Source organism: Natrix helvetica (assembly GCF_964273705.1).
Source record: "Natrix helvetica genome assembly, chromosome: 16".
In the NCBI taxonomy this organism is placed as follows: Eukaryota; Metazoa; Chordata; class Lepidosauria; order Squamata; family Natricidae; genus Natrix; species Natrix helvetica.
The window spans coordinates 11416873-11434541 of NC_138563.1; the positions used below are offsets into that span (position 1 = coordinate 11416873).

General features: G+C 56.3%; 2 protein-coding genes across 3 annotated transcripts; one reads left to right on the forward strand and one right to left on the reverse strand.

The window, feature by feature from the left end:
• Nucleotides 1–5045: 5045 nt before the first annotated feature.
• On the reverse strand, nucleotides 5046–7641 carry LAMTOR2 (late endosomal/lysosomal adaptor, MAPK and MTOR activator 2). The gene is made up of 4 exons (XM_081967788.1): nucleotides 7509–7641; nucleotides 6306–6468; nucleotides 5789–5878; nucleotides 5046–5208 (listed from the first exon to the last, which is right to left on the reverse strand). The coding sequence occupies exons 1-4, from the start codon at nucleotides 7574–7576 to the stop codon at nucleotides 5152–5154; spliced, it is 378 nt and encodes a 125-aa protein (XP_081823914.1). The 5' UTR covers nucleotides 7577–7641; the 3' UTR covers nucleotides 5046–5151.
• A 234-nt stretch (nucleotides 7642–7875) lies between these two features.
• On the forward strand, nucleotides 7876–16791 carry UBQLN4 (ubiquilin 4). Of its 2 annotated transcripts, none has more exons than XM_081967785.1 (11): nucleotides 7876–8184; nucleotides 8279–8430; nucleotides 9183–9427; nucleotides 10146–10408; nucleotides 11718–11876; nucleotides 12274–12496; nucleotides 13366–13505; nucleotides 14550–14633; nucleotides 14794–14909; nucleotides 15050–15227; nucleotides 16037–16791. In XM_081967785.1, the coding sequence occupies exons 1-11, from the start codon at nucleotides 8008–8010 to the stop codon at nucleotides 16187–16189; spliced, it is 1890 nt and encodes a 629-aa protein (XP_081823911.1). In that variant the 5' UTR covers nucleotides 7876–8007; the 3' UTR covers nucleotides 16190–16791. The 2 variants fall into 2 exon arrangements, with proteins under 2 accessions (XP_081823911.1, XP_081823912.1); XM_081967786.1 differs by having other exon boundaries at nucleotides 7996–8184; nucleotides 12394–12496.
• Nucleotides 16792–17669: the final 878 nt, after the last annotated feature.

Consider the following 17669-nt stretch of genomic DNA (forward strand, 5'->3'; position numbering starts at 1 on the left):
AACGGCCGGCGCCAGTCGGAGAGCAGTCCCGGCTGCCGATTCGCTTCGAGCGCCTTGGCCGCAGACGGCGAGTGCGGTTCTTGGGTGGGACGGCGGCGGCGGCCGGCGCGAGTGCCGAGCGGCCCCGGATGGCCGTGGCGCCGCAGCTGACCACCTCCTGCGACCCTCGCCGTGGGGCTGGCTGACGCCCGGGGGGGGATCCAGTCCGGAGGGGATGCGCCTACGGCCGTCGTTACAACGAGCCTGCCCGGTAGGCCGGTGGGGCTGACTCGCCTGCCGGACCTTGGCTCGGCTGACCTCCCGCGGGGTGGAAAGGAGGCTCTTTGCTGCCTCCTCCGCTTGGCTGGGCGTCCTCCCGCGGGATCGTTTTCCTGATTACCTCAGGAGCCCCCAAACTTGGCACTTTTAAGACTTGTGGACTTCAACTCCCAGAATTCCCCAGCCAGCTATGCTTGTTGTACAGATCATTGAACTGATGGGAAAATGTTACTGGCAAAACTATTAAAAGAGGGAGGATTGGAAAACTCCCAAATAATTGATCAAATTATCTCTTTTCATGCTCCTTGGCTGATAAAATCACCAATCGCCTTTCATCTCTGCCAAGCTCATATCAGTTTCTCGACCTTGGCAACTTTAAGACTTGTGGACTTCAACTCCCAGAATTCCCCCGGCGAGCCATGTTGGCGGAGAACATTCACTGACATCCTACTGGTGCAAAGAAAGTGTGGTCATATCCTCCCTGTGCCTGGGGCAAATCATTTGTGTGAAACTCTGGATGATGGCATTTCCTCTGGGCAGCAGGAATGTGCTCCTTTGCCCCAGTGGCCCTTGGCGTTTGTAGGCCACAGGAAGCTGACTCTGAAGGGACTCCTTTGGCAGTGATGCCACAGGCCTCCCGTCCATCTGGTCAGACCAGAAGGGAGGAATGTGGAGGTGGTGACCTCAGCTCAGCTGCAATGTGGAAAGGCAAGCTGTGGCAAACCTCCAGGGTCACCTTGTTTACTTTTAGGATCAAAACACCTGCAGACGCTTAAGAGTGTCCACAAGGTGTTGGTCGAAAAACTTGAGAAGGCGGCCAGGATGGCAGGATTAAAATGTGACCTGTTTTTTTAATGTACAGCCTGTGGCAAAATGCATTTAAAAAAAACAAGTGCAACTTTGATTACACCGTCGTCAACATCTTCTTTCAGAACTGAGAGGGGAGTCGCCCCAAGAAGATCCCCAAATGGGAACCGAGAGAGGATTGGCACTCTGGGCAAGCAAAGCTGCCACCCTCTTCCCCAGTTGATGCTCTCCCTGCTGGCTTAGAGCTCTCACAGCCCCTGGCCGGCAGTGACTCTCCTCACCTATTTCCCTGCTTTGTTCTCTTCCGTTCCCAGGCCTCGTCTTCATCCAGATTGCTGGTGGTGAATGAAAGACAATGAAAGCATCCGTGGTAACTTATATAAAAGCAGGACATTCAAATTCATATTCAGTGATAAGATAAACCCCAGGTCCTCATTCTGCCCAGTTGGTGCCTTCTCAGTGGGAAATACTCATTTCAAGAGCTGTGGTGGCGCAGTGGTGAGAATGCAGTATTGCGGTATTCTGCTGCCTGTAATTTGGCAGTTCGAATCTCACCAGGCTCAAGGTTGACGCAGCCTTCCGTCCTTCCAAGGACCGTAAAATGAGCCAGATTGTTGGGGACAAGAGGCTGACTCTGTAAACCACTCAGAAAGGGCTGTAAAGTCTATTGCTATTTTATCACTTTTGGGCTAAGAACAAGCATGGTTTTTCCCAAGTCTGAGTGGGATTTTTTGAGACGACATCAAGGAGAGAACAGTTTGAATTTTCCCCGGAAAGTGGCTTGAACATGCAAGGTGAGAGGATTCAGCTGCTACTGGAGAAGCTGTGACTGGTTGCACGCAGGGCCTCTCCTGGGACAGCCCTCCCACACCCAGGAAATCCTTGGAGGATGAGCCCAGGTTACAATCCTCTGGGAAGTCAAAGAGGCAACACCCAAACTTTGAGGGATTTAAAGGTCAAAACATGCGCCCTGGATTTAATCTGGAAGTCTCTGGGTAGATGGCGCAGTTTGCCCAAACAGGGGCCACATGTGGCCTTTTAGAAAGCTTTGGCGCATGGTGGACAGTTGGGGTTCTTTGCCCCTCCAAACTAAGGAACCGTTGGCTACTTTGATTTGTTCCCCTCAGCCTGAAATGAAGGATTGGTACTTGTGTGATTGGTAAAGAGAGAGCAGGCCAGCACCTCCTATAATTCCCAGTGTTTTTGGCCACAGCTCAGGCCACCCATGGCGGATGGGAACTGAGGTCTAAGACCCCAAGTGGTGGGAGGTTTGGTGTATCCTGGTGAGGGGAAGTGACCCCCGGTGTCATAGGTGGCCAACCCGAAGCACCCTCTTTGGAGACCAGGGGTTCCCAAGGATGCCATCTAGTTAAGCTAAGCTTCACTGTGTGGTCCAAAGGCCCATTTAGGACCCCAGGAGGAGACTCTCGGAGATCTGCAGGGGGCCTGGAGTTGGGACACAGAGTCAACCCTGCTTGCTGTTAGGGGTGATGTGTGCCACGCCTCCCTCCCCTGCAGCCGGTTTCCTTCAACTGAGTTGTGTTGAAGCCTCTGCACTGAGAGCGTCTCACAAACGCCAGTCCTTTGCAGAGGTGCTCTGGGGAACCAAACGCAGCCCGTTGCCAGTCTGTGCCCAGTTCTATCACCCTTAGGGAACTGGGAACATCACAAGCAAGCTGGGGACGCTCAGGCATGTCACCACTGAACTAGGTGTGGCTGTGCTTGAGTGACCAAGGCTGGAGGAGAGCCAGCTGACTTGAGAAGCTGCAAGGCTTTTGAATGGGCAGGTCCCAGTTCCAGGACTGAGCATCATGTGCTAGGGGAAGGGGGGGGGCTTGCATATAATAGGCACCCGGGCAGAGCCATTTCTCTGAAAAGCTGGGAGCCATTGCTGACCAAGAACATCAATGAGCAGCTTCAGCTGGAGTGACAGCCAGTCTCCCGATCAGCTCCTCCACCCACTTCCAAGGCCAGGCTGAGCATGGAGAAGGGGGGCCAGGCTGTTCCCGAGTTTCTGCAGATGTCTGTAGGAGATGCTTCTTGGCTTTCATTTTCCACTGTTATTGTCTTATCTTTCCTAGCATTTTTTAATGTGTATAGTTTTATTAGTTTATAATATAACATACAAAGAAAATACAAAAGCAAATATTAGGGAAATTGGGGAAGGAAAAAAGGAATGAGTAATGGGGAAAAGGAAGGGAAAAAGGGAAAAAAAGACATTGACTTCCGACTCTTTTGTTGCAGTTGAATAAGGCGTTAAGATCCACGCTCAAAGTTTTACTTTTTCATAATAATAACAGTGGAAACTAGCCATTTCTGTAACAACATATCCATCTAATCAGTAAAAGTTTCATCTTCTTCCACCTCAAGCACAAAGGCCTCTCTCTCCCTGGCATTATTGCAAAGCACTTGGAGATGCTCTGTGGAAGCAGAAGGCTGGTCACCCCCCCTCCCCCCCCCCGTTTTAGGAAACTCTACAGATAATCTTACATTGGGAAGTTTGAAAACTTTCATTGCCAACAGATAAGAAGGACAATTCCCTCTTCCTCATCTCCTTGATGTTTTAAGGGCTTCTCTGAATTAACTGAATTACCTCAATTCTTTCCTTCGGGTCCCTACAATGATTTAATTGCTTTGCTTTGCGCTTCAGGGGCTGGGAGGAGTTTCTGGGCAGTGCAGGAGAGACGGCCTGGAAAGCTCTTCCAATGTCTCGGGTCAGTCAGAAGCTCCAGCCCAGACCTTTTGCATGCCCAGAAGCCTTTCCCAGCTTCGAGAATTGGCAGCTGAGGCTTCCGAGTGAAAGGAAGGGCCCCCGTGAGGTGACTCAGGGCTGCCTCGCGCCTGAAGAGTAGCACAATAGACCTACGAGGGGGAAGGCGTGGCAGGTGTGGCTTCCCACCCAAAGTCTTGGCACTCAAAGGCTCCTGAAACTCCCTCCCACCTGGGCCTCTCCCTGCAACAGACCGAAGCCAACCTGATACCCCAGGAGGGGAGCCCCGGGGAGGGGCCGTTCAGGAGGAGGTCTGCAGAGGATGGGAGAATTCAGCCCCTCCTTCTAGCGATCTCAGCTCCTGTCGGTTGAGGGAAGTGGTCCAATCTGCAAGTACAACTTTAGGAAAGGCCAACCCCCCCCCCCCCCAATCACACACGTTGGACAACTCCCTTCTGGTCTTTCCCAAGGCACGGCATCAGCCCCTCCCTTGGAAAAGGGTCACTTGACCCGAGAGACGCCCAGCACCAGCAGGGAAGACGCCTGGCAGGTCTGAAATCAAGCAAGACCGGCCAGGGGTGGCATTCTCTTCCTGAGCCTTGGGTGACACCAAGCGGACGCCTTCAGTACTGCCTTCCAACTCAGGAAGCCCAGCGAGAGGGGCTCCTGCCCTTCCCCCCGGATTTAGTCCTTGACTTATGACCTTAATGGGGACCAGAATCCCCGTTGCTAAGCAAGGTGGTTGTTAAGTGAGTCACGCCTGAGTTTAATGACTTTTTTTGCCAGGGCTGTTAAGCAAAGCTCTGCAGTTCTTAAGTGAATCGTTTATTTGTATTTCGTATTTCTTAACCACCCAACTCTCTCAGACTGGAGCTCACGGGGCTGTTAAGGGAATCCTTCTTTGCCCATTGACTTTGCACGTCAGAGGCCGGCTGGGAAAGTGGCAAATGATGGATCAGGTGGGGATCCGGCAAAGACCCTGCCTCCTTTCCAGTACTGTTGTAACACTGGCTGAATGAATAGCTGTACGTCTAGGACTATCTGTGATCCCAGGAGGGTAAATGTACTTGGCCGATTCCCTGCATGCGTTATTCCCTCCTGCCATGGGAGGCTCCCCTTCCTCCTTTCTGGAGCGAGGGCTCGTGTTATTTCTAACTGCCCAAGTCTCCCTTCGGACAGCAGGGCCGCCCTTGGGATCATCCCAGCCCTTTCCATCCATCCATCCAACAGGCAGAGAAAGGCTGCTAAGAACTTCCTTTATTCTCTTCCCCGTATCCCCACCCCACCCCCACCCCCGTGCCTGAAAGAAGCACATGGTGCTCAGCGTCCTTCATGGTCTGCTGGGAGGCAGGGCTCCCAGACTCAGTCAGGTCCCATCAGGAAGCAGCCACCTGGGTCAGGGGTTCTTCAAGGTACTGCACCAAGGCTTGAGCCTGCAGAGAGAGAGAAGGGGAAACGTTGGACCGGTCAAGAAAGCCCTGCAGCCAGGCCTGGCCTCACCTCAGCTGCCAAAGTAGCCCCAAGGCAGCCCCTCTGCTATCCTAAGCGGCCCTCTTTCCGCTGGGAAGAGAGAGAGAACACAAACTACTCTAAGGTTTCCTGCAGGGAATTTTAAACCATGGAATGGCTAACCGTATTTTAGTCTAATACGGTGTAGGCCATGGCAGTGCAGTGTGATTTTTGACGTGTGTCATGAGAATCCATAAAATAGGATTAATTTCATAATCCAGTACTTAGGTAGATAACCATGTCTAAGCATGTGATGAAATATTACTGAAAATATTATTCCAAAGACTGTTTGAAGTCCGATTCTACATGCAGGAATAGGATATTGGTCCAATTTATTGGGTAGAAAGCTTCTTACGGACTTTTTGTGTAGAAATGAACAAAATGAATCTTTCTACAATTATGATGATTATAGAAAGAAGAGCAATAAGATATAACTTCCTTTGTACTTATAAGTGGAGTGAAGAATATCAGAATCCATCCTTTTCTATTTTTCTTCCCCCTTACCTTTGCTTTCAACATGCCAAAGCCCACCGTCTCCTTCGCATACATGCACAACAGCAGGTTAGCCACTCTGGTGATTGCCACACGGCCCTCCTGGATTTTGGAAAAGAATAGAAAGGGAGGCTAGGAGAAGCGATTCCCAAATGGAGATCTCTTGGCTTGGCCCCCAGCACCCCTCCACTCTGGCCCCCCGGAGGGACAACCGCCTGGGACAGCTTTCACCAATCTCTCTTTTATAAGGAAAGTTATAGAGAAAGTGGCCGTTGCTGCAACTTGAGATAACTTTGCAGGAACCAGATTACTGGATCCCTTCCTGCTGCATGGGTGAAACAGCTCTGATCATCCTCTCGCCTTCCAGAGGAGGGGTGGGCAAATGTAGATGCCCTGTGGACTTCTACTCCCAGAATTTTGGGAAGTCCACAGATCGTTAAGGGGCCATAGCTGCCCAGCCCTGTTGCGAAGGCTTCTAAAAACAGTGTCCAAGCAGGCCAGAGCGGAAATAAAATCTTAGTGCGCATACCATGCAGTCCATCAGAATGAACTTCAGATTGTCCTCATTGAACGCTTGATGCCCATTCTTGTCGTAGGCCACCCATATATTGCTGGCGATGGCAGCCGTGACTCTGGCATCTGTGTCTCCATAACCGGAATAAGCAAGAAGAGAACCCTCGTTGTTCAGGAGCCTGGAGGAGAAAAGAATGGCAAAACAAACGGGTGAGGTTGGGGTCTCGGGGGACTTGCGCAAAAGCCCTTTGAGATGAAACTGCTGCAGTCCGATAACCGTTTGACCATAAGGAACTATCTTGCTAAAACAGACCGTGGTCCTGAACAGACCAGGAACATTCAGGAGACGAAACAACTCCCTTCCCTCTGCAGTCACTGCCTGTCTTTCCAGCAATTGACAGTTTACATGTATGCTGCTATAGAAATGCCATACATCGCTGCATAACTTTAAACCAGCATGCACTGCAAGAGTGTTATACATCTGGGAGGGGGGGGATTCTGGGAGTTGAAATCCACACAAGTTGCCAAGATTGAGAAACGACGGTCCAGAGAAAAAAATGCCAATGATGAAATCTTTTCCAGAGTTACAGGTAGTCCTCGACTTACAACAGTTCGTTTAGTGACCATTTGAAGTGACAATGGTGGTGAAAAAAGTGACTTATGACCGTTTTTCACACATATGACCACTGCAGCATCTCCACGGCCACCTGACACTTGGCAACTGACTCTTACTTGGGACAGTCGCAGAGTCCCAGGGTCATTTGGTCACCTTTGGCGACCCTGACAAGCAAACTCAATGGAGAAGGAAGGTTTACTTAAGGCTGTCACCCACTCAGCAACGGTGGCAAGAGAGGTCGTAAAATGGGGCAAAACTCACTTAGCAAATGTCTCACTAGCCAGGGAAACTCTGGGCTTCGTTGTGGTCGTAAGTCGGGGACTGACTACCCGTTCAGCGTTTTTAAAAACTGTCCGAAGGGGAAAAAAAAAACATTTATAGAAAAACTCCGCCCTGCAGCCGCTTCCGCATCCCTCGAACTTGCTCTCCTCCGCCGCAGCGGCTACGCTTGTATTCCGGCTCCCTCCTCGCACACCGGCGCAGCGCACCTCGCCCTCGCCACCCCAACTGCCAGGCGGCGGGAGCCTCCGTGGGCCTCGGAGCCCCTTCCAGGCGCGGCTTTCGGGCCCGGGGGGAGGCAGGGACGCCGGGCAGGGGACTCACAGGGTGCTCTGGACGCCTCCCGTGTTGGCCTGGCTCAGCACCTGCGTCAAGGCCTTGGGGCGCAGCATGGCCGCCTCTCCGCGCTCAGGTGGGGAGACCGGGAAGACTCCAGCGCCCGGCTTGCTCAGCTGATCGGGCCCGCGCCCTCGGTGCACGCTGGGAGTGGTAGTCTCCGGCTCTTCCTGCCTTTCCCCAGCGCCGCTCTATCCCCGCGCCTCTATCCACTGAGGCCCTTGGGGCACTCTGGGAGCTCGCCTCGCTGCGCCGCCCGTCCCTCAGGCGACAGCGGGACCTAGCCCGTAGGAGCCCGGGCGCCGTTCTTTGGGTCGAGGAGGGACGCTGCGCTTCTCTGTCGCTTCAGGCTTCCCGGAATAACCCCACCCGTGAACTCTGAACTCGGCAGGCGGCCCTCCGAAAGAACCGGAACTACGGCCAGACCGCCGGAAGTACCCTGCCGGCACCTCTCTGCGCACCCTCTTCTCGCTCGCCGGCGGCCAAGATGGCGGAGCTGAGCAGCGGCGGCGGAGGCAGCGGCGCCTCGTCCTCCTCGCAGCCGGGCGGCGGGGGCGAAGGAGGCGAGCCTGGAGCGACCACCGGCGCCCTGATCCGCGTGACGGTGAAGACGCCGAAGGACAAGGAGGAGATCCTGACCGGCGAGCGCATCTCCGTTAGAGAGGTCCGGCGGGCGGGGCTGCTGGGGGGGAGGGGGAGGGGAGGGGGGTCTCCGCGGTCAGCCTGACCCCTCTGCCCCCCCTCTGCCCCCCCCTCAGTTCAAGGAGGAGATCTCGCGGCGGTTCAAGGCCAAGCAGGAGCAGCTGGTGCTGATCTTCGCGGGGAAGATCCTGAAGGACGGCGACTCCCTGCTCCAGCACGGCGTGAAGGACGGCCTGACGGTCCACCTGGTCATCAAGACCCCCCAGAAGTGAGGGGGGAGGGGCTCCCCTCGGGGACACCACTGGGCGGGGGGGGGGCGGGGGAGGGGGGACCCGGCTTCGTCTGGCCGCGTGTTCGGCTCCCACACATGGGGGTGGGGGGTTGAAGGGGGGGGGGGTCCTTGCCTTTCAGGGGCTTCTGAGCCGGAGCTTCAACGGGAGCGTTAAAGGGGCTGCGGCTCCTTTGCAGGGAGGGCCAGTCTGGGCGGAAGGTCCCATGCAGCCATAAGGGCTTCCCGAAGGGCTGAGACAGGATTCTTTATTGCTGATCGGCGGTTCGCCAGAACAGCGGAAGAACAAGAGGGCTGGAAGGGACCTGGGAGGTGGTCTAGTCCAACCCTCTACTCTAGCAGGGGACCCCCACCATTCCAGACAAGCGGCTGTCCTTCAAAGCCCTGCATGATGGAGCAGCCCCTTCCATTGATTTAATTGTCCTCCCTGCCAGGAAATCCCTCCTTAGTTCCAGGTTGCTTCTCTCCTTGGTTAGTTTCCATCCCTTGCTTCACAGATTGCCAGCTTTCAAAGCTGATGTTACCTAGTTTGGGCAATGAAACCCCTGCAAGAAAAGAACCAAGCTCAGAGAGCAGCAAAGACGCCTCCCAAGCCTAAGAGTTCGACCCTTAACTCCCCAGTTGGAATATCTTCCCCCCACCCCCCACCCCTGCCCCCATTTGGGACCTGCTCACCTTCAGGCAGTGGTTGCCTCCCCAATGGCGATGTTCATGTCTTGCTTGATTTGTAGGGTGCAAGAACCTCCCGGGGTGACGGCGGCTTCCCTTCCTGTACCCTCCGCCACTGCTTTGCCTGCCCCTGGGGTAGTTCTGACCCCCCCTGTGGCTCCTGCATCCCCTGCAGCCCCCTCCCAGCCATCCACATCCAGCAGCGGCCTTTCAGACGTGGGAAATGGCAGCTGGAGGAGCAGCGCTTTGGGAGGCACGGCAGGGTCAGCTGGGGAAGGGACGCCCAGCGGTGCCACCTCCATCCTATGTAAGTAAGAACTCTCTTGGCCAGCAGAGCTCTGAGAAAGCAGCTCAGGGAGGCAGGCGCTCTTTCTTTCTTGGGGGGTGGGTGGGGGGGTCTGAGTTGCCAGGTGGCCCTGTGGCAGAGTCCATTCAGAGATGGCAAAAAATGATGAGGGACAGGCTTTCAAATACCCGTAGACAGGAAGGATGGACAGACAGCTAACGTTTGAGAGGCAGTTTTCCTGCTTCTCCTTACGTTCTGTTCCAGACCAGATGTGGGGAGTCAGACCTGCCACAGACCCCTCAACTCCATTTGGGTGAAGTGATAGTTCTTTTACTGAAAGTTGCTGGCTGTAGTAAAGTCAAAGGTTACGCATTTCCCCTCCTCTTGCCCTCCCCTCCCTGCCTTGACCAGTTCACCTTCAGCCTCCAGAGAGCTGCAGAGGTGTTTGGAGAATGGCTGAGAAGTTTGGAACAATCTATATTCTACTCTCAGGGTCTCCCGCCTTCAATGTTGGCGCAAACTGGTTCCACGCCTCTCTGGTCTTCCTCAACCTGTTACGTCCCCTCCCCCCCCCTCCACTATTTCCCATCCTGTCTGTTGCCCATTGGTCCCCCGTCCCCTAAATCCCGACGGCTGGGTGCCGGCAATGAGCCAAGCCGAAGATCTGACACCTGCTGCCTTCCTTCCCTGGAGGTCTTTTGCCTGAGCGGCTCTTCCTTTTCCGCTTGTCCTCCCACAGCCGGCTTTGGTGGCGTTGCTGGTCTTGGCCACCTGGGGATGGGCTCAGCCAACTTCATGGAGCTTCAGCAGCAGATGCAGCGGCAGCTGATGTCCAGCCCAGAGATGCTCTCCCAGATCATGGAGAACCCCTTGGTCCAGAGCATGATGTCCAACCCAGACTTCATGAGGCGGATGATCACGGCCAACCCCCAGATGCAGCAGCTGATGGAGCGGAACCCAGAAATCACCCACATGCTGAACAACCCCGAGCTGATGCGCCAGGTGGGCACCTTCCCCGTTCCCCTTTGACCTCTGGCACCAAGGCAGGCGTGAGGAGCACGGCCCGTAAGCATCCTTCAGCTGCAACGGATAGCAGTCCCCAGCCAATGTGGGGATCTTCTCTGCTCTGCACCCAGGGACGGTCCCAGGATCCCTGCTTCCTCCTGGTAGCTGAAGCCTCCCTCTCTGAGGGATCCCTGAAGCAGAGAGAAAGGAGGGACCGTTTTCAGGAGGGCTTGCGGAGGGGAAAGGGGTTTGTGCTGAGGAACCCTGGGGAGAGAAGGGGCAGCAGACCCTCCAACTCACACTTGGGCAGCCCGCATGGTTGGAAGGCCCTGGTGATCCAGATCAGCCCCCATGCAAGGCTCCCCTCGGCGGTGGGGAATTGCATCCCCTGGAAAAGTCTGGGGGATGCCCAGTCCCATCTATGGGCTGGGAGCCCTTCAGAACCGCATTGGAAGCTTCTGGGCATGTGAGATTTAATTGGCTGGCTGACGTGGGACAGACGGGTGGGGGGGGGGCACAGGCTGGTTGTGATGTTTTGTTGAATATCCCTGATACGTTTCTCTCTTGACTGACACCTGCCAGTGAGGCGGTTGGAGAAACAGCTTGTGTGGGACTTCTTTGTGTCTCAGGGGGGCAGAGCTTCTGTGTGGACGTTTTCCGTGGCCTCCCCCTCCTGGGTGGGCTTCTGTGCTTTGGAGAAAGGGATGGATGGCCTAGGCTGGGTGAGGGAACTCTCTCCCCTGCAAGCTTCAGCCGCGTTGATTGCCCTTCTTGGTCTGGCTGTTCTCTGCACACTGGAAGCCAGGCCCTCTTCGCCCCCCTCCCTCGGTGGACCAAAAGGTGGGCTAGTGCTGGGCAGTCCATGGTTCATGTCCTCCCGCAGACCAGCTAAGGTGTGTTAATGGCTCACAGTTGAAGACCTGACCAACCGTTTTTCAGCCCAGCCTCTTTCCAGAAGGAGAGCCACAGGTACAATTGCTTTCCCAAAGGGTCTTTTGTAGCCTGTCCTCCTGTCTGCTTGGTTTCTGGCTGGGGCCTGGCCTGGTCCTTTTGCACCATCACAGAGGGCGTTTCTGCCTTGCTTGTCCCCAGAAGCTGGTTCAATGATGGCCAATCCTGGCTGCTTGCAGGCTCTGAGGAAAAGAGTGTAGGCTCCGTTCAATTAATTAGTTACTTTTTATGCCCCCCTCCTCCCCTACAAGGCGACGCCACTCCAGCGGGTCTCATGCCGCAAAAAAGGCGGTGCCAAGCAAGGTGCCCCCCCCCCGTCTCCCCCTTGGCTTAAGGCCCCCGTCTCTCTCCTCAGACCATGGAGTTGGCCCGTAACCCAGCCATGATGCAAGAGATGATGCGCAACCAGGACCGAGCCCTGAGCAACTTGGAGAGTGTTCCTGGAGGGTACAATGCCTTGCGGCGCATGTACACGGACATCCAGGAGCCGATGTTCAGCGCCGCCAGGGAACAGGTGTGCATGGCTCTGCTGTCCCCAGCTGCCAATTAGAAGAGCAGAGTCTTAATCGTGACCAGCGGGGACTCCCGACTTGGGCTCTTCCTTGGGGAGAATCGTATGTTTCCTTAGCAGCCCAGGTGGGGGGAAATCTTGGGGGCTTCCTAGGAGGACCTTCTTGGCTCAAATGCGGTTTGTAAGGAAGGCCCAGTTTGATATAGGGATTACCAAGGCTTCTCGGGGGCTTCCTTCCGTGCTGCTCCTGGGGCTCCCCGAGAGGGCCCAGGTGGGCTTAGCCCTTCCACCTGACGTCAGTTGATCTGCTGCCCCCCCCCACACACCCCCTCCACCCTCTGTGTCAAGGCGGCCGCAGGTGGGGATGCGCAGGTCCTTTGCCACTGGCTTCTCTTTCCAGTTTGGCAACAATCCCTTCTCTGCCCTCTCTGGGAGTTCGGAGGCTGCAAACGCCCAGCCCCTGCGGACGGAGAACCGAGAGCCGTTGCCCAACCCTTGGAATCCCGTTCCTGCTTCTCAGGGCCAGGAGCCGGAGAACGAAGGCAGCCCTGAGGCAGTGCCAAGCCGGAGCACCCCCACCATCTCCAACCCTCTGGGCATCAACGCGGCTGCTTTGGGATCAGGTACGGCCTCCCCTCGCCCAACCCTTTCCGGCTCAATCCGCCCCTGGGCTCTACCCCCCTCCCCTTGCGCCGAGGGTCTCTGCTGTGTTAAGAGAGGTGAGTTGATGCTTTCCACGTGTTACACCTGGAATGCAAATTAAGTAGGAGCCCTGGCTTTTCAAAAGGAAAAGTCTGTTTCTCTGGCAACTCAGTGCAGTTTGGGCAAAGCAGCGTTGGTGGGCAGGCGGAAGGGCGAACCGGCTGCCAAACCAACTCCGGCCGTGGCTGCTGGGAACTGAAAGCCCCACGCCTGGCTATTTAGCTGGTGGGGGGAGAGGGGGGGGCTGCATGGAGATGAGAACTAGTGACATTCCTGACATGTCCCTATTTCTAGAGAAAGACTCCCCTCCCCCCCCACAGAACCCAGCTCCTAAGGCTGCCCCCCCCGCCCTGCCCCACTTTCCGTATTGATTGGGGGCTTCTGACTCTGCCCTTCATTCCAGGGGAGCTGGCAGTCGTCCCGTAAAGGGCAGCATAAAACACCCTTTTCTTCTGCGCCTCCTGCGTGTGTTTCGCAGACATAAACGTCCACTCCCATCTCTTTTCCCCCTAAATCACTTCTCCTCTCCCGTTTGTTTTTAAAGTAAGAGGGGCTTGGGGGGAGGGGAGTCTCGCTATGCTTTCCTCTCGATCAGTGCTGGCAAAACTCTTCTGGACTTCTTCTGGGCCACGTGCACACGGGAAGAGAAGCTGGTTGACGCGCTGGAACTGGAAGAGCAACGGTGACAGCTCACGTGCCCAGAGAGAGGCCGCTTCCGGCATGCGTGCCGCAGGTTCGCCATCACGGCTGTGGATGAACGTCCCTTCCCCTCCCCCCCTCTCCCCCGCAGGAATGTTCAGCAGTCCCGAGATGCAGGGGCTCCTCCAGCAGGTCTCCGAGAACCCTCAGCTGATGCAGAGCGTGATTTCGGCTCCTTACATGCGCACGATGTTGCAGACGCTCGCCCAGAACCCAGAGGTTGCCGCTCAGGTGAGTGCGGCTCCTTTTGCACCTGGCTGGAGGGGAGGGGAGGCCCCGGGGTCTCCTTTGCTAGACCACCGTTCAGAGCTAGGGAGATATGCTCTCGATTCTCTGGCACAGCTCTCCCTCCGTTGCGATGCGCTTGCAGTGCGGCTTTGCAGCCTGGTTTCCTTAAGGTAAATGCAGGCGGTCCTCGTTTAGTGGCTGTTCACAGTTATAGTGGGTGGTGGAAAAGTAATTTTGCAGCCAATCCTCGCATTTACGACCTTCGAAAGCCTCTAAGGCAAAGGAAGCCTGAAGTCAGAAGGCTTCACTCAGCTTCACTTAAAGACCAAGTGTCTGGTCCGAGGATTCTGTGTCATAACAGATTGTTGGCTGTGGAATGTGAAGTTGTCGCAGGTGCCGTGGTCTCCCGTGGTGGGGGGTGGGGGGGCGTGTTCTTAGGGCACTTGGGGAAGAGGGGGGAGGGTGGAGGTTCCTTCTCTTTGCTTGTGGGTTGGCTTCCCAACGTTTCGTTGCCAGACTCGATGGCATCTTCAGTGGCGTTGAGGGGACGCCCGTGCCGCTGTTCCTCTCCCAGAAGGGCTTCGGGCCTGTCAAGGGAGGGTTTTGTGCAGAGTCATCAGTGAGAGTCTGGGGACGGGGAGGTTAGCTGAGCTGCTGGTGGGGGGCTCGCGTGGGTTGGTTGAGGCTCGGAGCCTCTTGGGTTGGCTGGGTGGTTGATTCGGGTTCTGAAGGGCCATTGTAGGTCTGGGTGTCTGTTGGTGGAATGGCTGCGGGAGGGATGGGCTTTGGTGAATGAACTCGCTCGAGTGTGGCGGCTGGCAGCCTGGCCAAGATTTGGCTGTTTCTCCAATCGAACTGGGGCTGTGGGCGGAGATTGAGGACACATTGACCTCCCAGCAGCCGAACGAAACGTCCGGAAACCGACCCACAAGCTCGGAGGACGAACCCTTCCCCTTGCAGATCTTCTACCGATACTCGCCATCATTGCCAAGTCAGGGAATGGCTTGGACTCCGCCCACTAAGCCTGGCTGCCCTGTTTCCTTGCAGATGATGGTCAATGCCCCGGTCTTTGCTGGCAACCCTTCCCTCCAGCAGCAGCTGCGCCTTCAGCTGCCCGCCTTCCTCCAGCAGGTGCGCCTGGGGGGGAAAGCTGGCGGGGGCTGCAGATTTGCAGAGTCTGGAGTAGAGACAGTCTTCCCCCCCCCCCCATTGCAGCTCTGGGCCCCCAAGGAGGGCAGCCCCCTCCGCCTTGGACTGAGGGTCCTCCTGGGGCCCTTCGTTGTGTCCCCAGATGCAGAACCCCGACTCGCTCTCGGTCCTGACGAATCCTCGTGCCATGCAGGCTTTGCTGCAGATCCAGCAGGGGCTCCAGATGCTGCAGACGGAGGCCCCAGGCCTCGTGCCCAGGTACGAAGAGGCGGGGGGGGGGGGCTGGTCTCAGGGTTCGGCCCTGGGGGGGGGGCGTGTCAAAGTGCTGCCTTCCTGGTGGCTGCGAGAGAAACCTGCCTGCCGCTTTCTGCCTAAATAAAGGCCTCCTTGCCTTGCAGTCTGGGGTCTCTGGGGACCCCCCAGCCGCCCCCACCTTCCACCGGAGGAACTGCTGTCCTGGAGCCCCCCCCACCCAGCCGCTTGGCCCCTGCCAGCACCTCCCCAGCTGGAGACAGCAACCCCTCCCAGCAGCTCATGCAGCACATGGTGCAGCTCCTGTCCGGTGCCAACTCTCAGGTAGGCGGCTGCTGCTGCTGTCCTCTTCCTCCGGGGGTTCAAGGGGGCCGGGAAGTTCCTTTCCCTCCACTGGAAGCTTTGAATGAGGGTCAGGCGGGGCCTCCTGCTTTTCAGCACCTCCCCTGGCTCTTTGGAGGGCTCCCAAATGTCTTCCAGGGGGCGCTTGACCCTTCGCCGCCCCACCTTGGCTTGATCATAATGTGGTTCAATGTTGATGTTCCTCAGGACTGTCGGGGCTTTTAACTTGAACTCTTACCCGTAAACTGCCAGGGTCCATTGGGTGGCCTGTAAATACCGTAAATAACTAGGCACCCCTGAGGCCTTTGTGGGCCACAGTTTCAGGGATGTTTCCTTAGCAGCTTCCACAATGGCCGAGCTTCTTTGGCCAGGAATTGAGGGAGAGATTCAGAGAGGGACCTGCCTTGCAAAGGAGCCCACGGTCAACTGTGTAGCAGAGTCAAACATCAGTGGCTGATCCCCCTGGGAATACTTTATTATATTTTGTATTAGGCCATTCTATTGTGGCAATTTTTATGCCATAAAATGTTTTAGAGGTTTTGCCAAATTTCAGTTCCGCAAGAGTTGGGGGCCTCTGGATTTTGCACCCATTTTGTAAATTGGCCCATTTAAGAGCCTTTGTGCTCCAAGGCGGTTGCCCCCCTGGTGGTGCCCCTTGCTCTGCCCACTTAAAAGAGTTTTGGTAGCATGTGGATCAGAGGTTGTGGACAGTTGGAAGGCGATGCCGCTGGGAAAGCGCCTGGGGAGGGTGGTGGCAGGCTGACTCCACAAGGGTTTTCTCTCCACGGCAGGCGCAGAGCCCAGAGGTCCGGTTCCAGCAGCAGCTGGAGCAGCTGAGCGCCATGGGCTTCATCAACCGCGAGGCCAACCTCCAGGCCCTCATTGCCACCGGAGGAGACATCAATGCCGCCATTGAAAGACTGCTGGGCTTCCAGGCTTCCTAACGTCACGCAGGGCTTGGCACGCAAGGACCTTTCCAGGGAGGACCAGCCAGGCTCAGACCCAGCACTGGTGTCCGTCCCCCCACCACCACACCCCATATCCCTCAGAGACTGGAACAACCCCCCCACCCCCACCCCAGCCTTGCACCCCGTGCTTGAGCCCAGGGCTGTCCAACCTCGGCCACTTCAAGACCTGTGGACTTCGACTCCCAGAATCCCCTAGGCAGCTATACTGGCTGGGGGGATTCTGGGAGTCAAAGTCCACAGGTCTCCAGGTCGGACACCCCTGCTTGAGATGCTGCATTGTGAGGCCCCGGGACTCTCTTGAAACCGTTTCTCCCCCTCCCCTTATTTCGCCCCTACTTTGTCCTCAGGCTCCTCCTCTTAGTTCATGGAAGTAGGACTTCTGGAGATAAACCCAAAGTGTTGTGTTCTCTTAGTTTGCCCTTTGCTTGGATTTCCCCCCTCCCCTTCCCACCCAAGGGGAAACCACAAGGAAACGCCAGCGTGGCCTTTCCTGCCCAGAGAGGGTCTCGCAGAAGGGAGGAAGGTGGGACCATGTTGTCGAATGCTAGTAAAAATGACCAGGTCTTGTGTCCCTTTCACGATGACTCCCGTCTCTCCGTAGCAGGCGTCAGCCGGTGTGCCTCTGCCCTTGCCACGGTGGCTGCTGGGACCGGCTTCTACCCCAGTGGGGCTGGGGGGGGGGGCTGCATTCTCCCAGCACAAAGGGGGGCTTGGAAGGGTCTCACCCCATGGGGGCAATGTTCCCCTTGATGTGCCTGAAGGGGTCGCTCTGCTTCCTTCCGCTCTCTCTCTCTCTCTCTCTCTCTCTGATCTAGCAGCCCCTTGCTCCTCCCACCCAGAGTCCTTAGAGGCCGTTTCTGGAGGCACAGAAATGAGGAAGGGAGGAAGGCCATCTACCCTCCGTGCCTCAAGCGGCCCTGGAATCGCCCTGTCTTGAAAGGCTCCAGCAGCTGCTTTTAGCTGAGCCTTTCAATCCAGGCCTAAAGTGCACAGTGGCTCAGCTGCCTGTGCCCCCCCCCTCGCCCCCCCCAAAGGCTGCCTGGGGTCTTGGATAGCTGCCTGCTCTAGCTCAGCCTGTTTTTTCTGGGCTTGGAAGAAGCTCCCCCACTCAACAGAACCTCTTCTGGGTCTCTCTTCAAAAAGGGGAGAATCCGATGCTCTTTCTGATCGCTCCCGATTTTGGCTCAGTCTCAAGATCGCCCTGCCTTCCTCCCAAAAACTCCCTCCAGGCCTCTCTGGCTGTGTGTCACCCCCCCCCCCCCCCAAATGAAGGTAGCCAGAGAGAAGGCTCCTCACCCCAAGGGCTGGTCCCCCATTTCTTGAGGGGGAAGTTCCTATCCTAGAAGCTGGGTGACAGATCCCCTCCCCAAATCCTCTCTCCCTCCCCCCCCACCTCCCCCTTCACACCAGTGGAGTGTCTTCTCTCCGTCACCTTCGCAAAGGAGGTAGATTTTGA

Excerpts from the sequence above, each read along its gene's own strand:
- LAMTOR2 (XM_081967788.1), bottom strand. The coding sequence starts at position 7,576 with ATGCTGCGCCCCAAGGCCTTGACGCAGGTGCTGAGCCAGGCCAACACG. Across the intron at positions 6,469-7,508 it reads GGAGGCGTCCAGAGCACCCT|GCTCCTGAACAACGAGGGTT; the intron begins GTGAGTCCCCTG and ends TTTCTCCTCCAG. Across the intron at positions 5,879-6,305 it reads TCATTCTGATGGACTGCATG|GAGGGCCGTGTGGCAATCAC; the intron begins GTATGCGCACTA and ends TCCAAAATCCAG.
- UBQLN4 (XM_081967785.1), top strand. The coding sequence starts at position 8,008 with ATGGCGGAGCTGAGCAGCGGCGGCGGAGGCAGCGGCGCCTCGTCCTCC. Across the intron at positions 14,634-14,793 it reads TGCCCGCCTTCCTCCAGCAG|ATGCAGAACCCCGACTCGCT; the intron begins GTGCGCCTGGGG and ends TTGTGTCCCCAG. Across the intron at positions 15,228-16,036 it reads TGTCCGGTGCCAACTCTCAG|GCGCAGAGCCCAGAGGTCCG; the intron begins GTAGGCGGCTGC and ends TCTCCACGGCAG.